This window comes from Montipora foliosa, chromosome 7, assembly GCF_036669935.1.
Source record: "Montipora foliosa isolate CH-2021 chromosome 7, ASM3666993v2, whole genome shotgun sequence".
NCBI lineage: Eukaryota > Metazoa > Cnidaria > Anthozoa > Scleractinia > Acroporidae > Montipora > Montipora foliosa.
The window spans coordinates 2,876,429-2,881,428 of record NC_090875.1 but is presented as its reverse complement, the minus strand read 5'-3'; the positions used below and the strand labels follow the sequence as shown (position 1 = coordinate 2,881,428).

The 5,000-nt window shown below is 50.2% G+C and overlaps 1 protein-coding gene across 1 annotated transcript in view; it reads left to right on the top strand.

The window, feature by feature from the left end:
• The window catches only part of LOC138009647 (uncharacterized), a 5,946-nt gene that overhangs the window by 867 nt on the left and 79 nt on the right, over positions 1-5,000 (top strand). Inside the window, exon 1 of the mRNA XM_068856693.1 lies at positions 1-5,000. This exon is cut by the window's left edge and continues 867 nt beyond it; it is cut by the window's right edge and continues 79 nt beyond it. Within this exon, the coding sequence (XP_068712794.1) occupies positions 1-5,000 (5,000 nt within the window).

Sequence of the window (5,000 nt, the reverse complement as noted above, 5' to 3'; positions counted from 1 at the left end):
CGCCTCTTGGAAAGTCAAGAACAGCAAAATCGCGCTATGCAGCAGCTCGTACAGCAGCAACAACTAGGCGTGATGTCCCTTACGTTACCCCAACCGGATATGCAGGTCTTCAGTGGAGATCCGATCGACTATTGCGATTTCGTGCGTTCCTTCGAGAATCTCGTCGAAAGAAAAACTCCAAGTCCCAGCTCCCGTCTGTACTATCTGGTACAGTACACGTCTGGACCTGTGAAAGAACTGATGAAGAGCTGTCTATCAATGCGAGAAGAGGAAGGATACCTCGAAGCAAAACGATTGCTCCGAAATCGCTATGGCCAAAACTACAAAATAGCCGCGGCGCACGTGCAGAGACTTATCGGAGGTCCAGTCATCAAAGCCGAGGATGGCCAAGCGCTCCAGCAGTTCTCAATCCAATTAACAAGCTGTGTTAATACCCTCAGACAAATCGGGTACCTCAACAAGCTGGATAACCCAGATAACCTGAAAAAGATCATCGACAGACTTCCGTACGGCATTCGTTTGAAATGGCGCGATACCGTTGACCGCATTGTCGAGAAAGAAGAAAGGGATGTGACTGTTAAGGACATTATGGAGTTCGTGACAGCAAGAGCCAGAGCCGCCACTCATCCAGTATTCGGCAAGATCTTCAACGAGAACAAGGTGCGGCCTCCGAGTGGCAAACCCCAGAGGAAACCGCCAAAGTCGGGTGGTTTCTCGACCCATGGGGAAGTGACACTTTCAAAGGCACCTATTGAGAAGCCTAAGCCCAAGTGTCTGCTCTGCCCTTCAAATCACTGGCTTTCACGCTGCGACAAGTTCCGAAAGCAGTCGCTTGATGAGAGGAAGAGGTTTATAGACCAAAAGAAACTCTGCAGTAACTGCCTTCATCCTGGCCATTTCGTTAGGGACTGCCCAAAGGAGAGTTTCTGTAGAGTTCAAGGATGCAGTGGAAAGCATTCTACCTTCCTCCATCCAAAAGACAGCACGAACGCCTCCACGACATTAACTGTAGCAGATAGTCCAAACGGGGACCAGGGCGAAACTGCTGAGCCAACGCCTGCCACTCCCAGTCCAGCTAGCAATGGCTACGTCCGGAACACTTATTCAACTTCAAGTTCTTCCGTCACTGGGCTCGCAATCGTCCCAGTCCGGGTTAAAGCCAAGGGCAAAGATAAGATGGTTCAGACGTACGCGTTCCTTGATTCTGGGTCAAACACGTCCTTTTGCACCGAAGGCCTTCTGAGAAAGCTCAACCTCGAGGGAGCCAAGACAACGCTCTCGCTTACAACGTTGGAGGGCGAAAATGACCCAATCGAATGCTCCCTGGTCAGTCTGGAAGCCTTCCATCTAAGTGATAGCCTTGCGGTTCAGCTCCCGAAGGTCTACTCTAGACCAAGTCTGCCAATCCCTTCAGAGGCCATCGCCAAACAAGAGGATATTGACCGCTGGCCGTATCTAAAGGGAATCGATGTCGCACACATAGACGCCGAGATCGGTCTGTTAATCGGTAGTGACGTACCAGAAGCCTTTCAACCCAGAGAAATCCGACAAAGCAAGGACGGTGGTCCCTTCGCTACCCGAACAGTCTTAGGCTGGGTGTTCAATGGTCCATTGGGAAGACCGACAACCACCCAAGTGTCTACTGTGAACTTTCTACAAGCAAACAAAACCCTTGAAGAACGGTTTAAGGAGTTTTGCAATCAAGAATTCAACGACTCCCTGTACGAAACAAAAACGTCAATGTCGCTTAACGACCGCAAAGCTTTACATACCATGGAGGAAACGGTGAAGTTAGTCAACGGCCATTATGAAATGGCCCTACCATGGAAGTCTTTCCCACCACGCCTTCCAAACAACAGACCTTTGGCAGAACGTCGACTTAATCACCTGAAGAAACGCCTGCTAAAGGAACCAATGGTCTATCAAAAGTACAAGACGTTCATGGACGACCTTCTGTCCAAAGACTACGCCAGGAAAGTAACAAGCCAGGAACTGGGACCTTTAAAAACCCACTGGTACCTCCCACATCACCCAGTGTTTAATCCCCAAAAGCCAGGAAAAATCAGGGTGGTGTTCGACTGCTCAGCAAAATGCCATGGGACCTCCTTAAACGACCAGCTGCTACAGGGGCCGGACCTAACCAATTCGCTCGTTGGTGTCCTCTCGAGATTCAGAGAAGAACGCATCGCCTTAATGTCGGACATCGAGGCGATGTTCCACCAAGTTAGAGTTCGCCCGAGCGATTGTGACGCCCTAAGGTTCCTGTGGTGGCCCGACGGTAACCTGGACAGCGAACCCGAAGAATATGAAATGAGAGTCCACTTGTTTGGAGGAACATCATCTCCCAGCTGCGCGAACTTCGCACTCAAGAAAACAGCCCAAGACAACGAGGCTGACTTCAACCCTGAAACCATTCAGACCGTGGAACGAAACTTCTATGTTGATGACTGCTTAAAGTCAGTTCCCACTGAAGACGCAGCTGTAACCCTCGCAGACCAGTTGCGAGAGCTCCTTACAAGAGGCGGATTCAAGCTTACCAAATGGTTGTCGAACTCGAAAAGAGTACTCGAGTCCTTGCCGGAGTCTGAAAGAGCTGCACAAGTTAAAGGGTTAGATTTCGACAAGCTGCCAGTTGAAAGAGCGTTAGGAGTGCAATGGAACGTGTCATCCGACACGTTTGGTTTCAGCATCGTAGTTAAAGACAGACCTGCCACCAGGAGAGGCATACTATCCATCGTCAGCTCAGTGTACGACCCCCTGGGATTCGTCGCTCCATTCATTCTGAAAGCGAAACTTATCCTGCAAGACCTATGCCGTAATCAGTACGGCTGGGATGACAAGATTCCAGACGAATTTATTCATCGCTGGGAGGCATGGCTGCGGGAGCTACCCAAGCTAGAGCAGCTCACAGTTGACCGCTGTTTCAAGTCTCCAGAACTCGGTGGGATCGCCTCATGCCAGCTGCACCACTTTTCTGATGCATCAAAACAGGGATACGGAGCAGCTACCTACCTCAGAATCACGGATGCAGGTGGAAACGTCAAATGCTCGTTCGTTATGGGAAAGGCCAGACTTGCGCCAATCAAACCAGTTACAGTTCCCCGAATGGAGTTATCAGCAGCCGTCGTTGCAACAAGACTAAAGAAAATGTCTCGAGGGGAATTAAGTCTACCAATCAATCAATCATTCTTCTGGACAGACAGCACCTGTGTCCTGCGTTACCTGGAAAATCAGGACAAGCGATTTCAAACTTTCGTCGCCAATCGGGTCGCGACGATACACGACGCGTCTTCTCCATCTCAGTGGAGATACGTCAACACCCAACTCAATCCAGCCGACGATGCTTCAAGAGGCGTGTCAGCAGACTCTCTTCAACGCTGGCTGCATGGTCCAGAGTTCCTTAGTCAGCCCAGCGACACATGGCCAAAAAGACCTGCTGATATGAACACTACCATTCCCGATGACGACCCAGAAGTCAAGAAAGACTCAGTTACGTATTTGAGTCAAGTTACTGCTCGAGATCACACCTCAGAAATGTTCGAACGGTTCTCATCTTGGGTCCATCTCAAGAAATTCGTAGCATGGATGCTGCGCTTCAAGTCAAACTTCTCTTGTTTGAGCAAGAAACGAAAGGCAGGAGAGCCGGTCAGCATTCAGTCAACCAGCACTGCCACGCCCATCACCATAGCAGAACTGAACAACGCCGAATTTGAAATCATCAAGTACGTTCAGAGCCAATGCTTCAAGGAAGAGCAAGATATTCTCAAACGAGTAAAACCACAGGGAACCCCGACAAGAAAGAACGGGCTAAAGAAATCCAGCAACATATTCAACCTTGACCCGATCTTGATGCGAGGTCTCATCCGAGTTGGTGGTCGTCTTCAGCGAGCGCCAATCAACACCGATGCAATGCATCCAGTGGTCCTTCCAAAGAAGCATCACGTGGTCAAGCTCATTATTCAGTACTACCATCTCATTTCTGGGCATTCGGGCCTAGAATACACACTGTCGCTCACAAGAGAGAGATACTGGATAATAAACGGAAGATCTACCGTGCGAAACGTTCTCAACGACTGCTTCAGCTGCCGTAAACGTCAGGCACCACTGGCCCAACAAAAAATGGCAAACCTACCCGAGGACAGAGTAACTCCCTCGAAACCGCCATTCACCTATACAGGGGTTGACTGCTTTGGACCGTTCGAAGTCCGACGCGGAAGGACTAAGGTCAAGCGTTATGGCGTGATATTCACGTGTCTCACACTCCGCGCAGTCCATATAGAGGTGGCATCATCACTGGACACAGAGTCTTTTATCAATGCCCTGCGCAGATTTATCGCAAGAAGAGGTCCACCAGAAGAGATGCGCTCAGACAACGGCGGAAACTTCGTGAAGGGAGAACGCGAACTACGAGAGGCAGTCAACGATTGGAACCACTCACAAATTCACGAATTTCTCCTCCAACGGAATGTCAAGTGGACGTTCAACCCACCTGCTGGCTCCCACCACGGCGGAGTATGGGAGCGATGTATACGAACGGTTCGCAAGGTCATGAAAGCGCTTATGAAAGAGCAAGTGCTGGACAACGAGGGCCTCAACACCCTGCTGTGTGAAGTGGAGGCTATAATCAACGGACGACCGATCACAAAGCTGTCAGACGACCCACGTGACCTAGAACCACTGACACCAAACCACCTGCTACTACTGAGGACAGGTCCTGTAGTCCCGCCCGGGCACTTCACGAAACATGATAACTACTACACTCGCAGATGGCGTCAAGTACAGTACTTGGCAGACATATTCTGGAAACGATGGGTTCGTGAATACCTCCCGTCGCTGCAGCAGAGACAGAAATGGACCAAACAGCAGAGAAACTTTGCAGAGGACGATCTTGTTCTGATATTGGATGAAAACAAGCCCCGCAACTCCTGGCCACTCGGTCGGATCCTGGAGGTGCATGCCAGTCGCAACGATGGACTTGTACGTTCCGTCAAGGTGAAGAC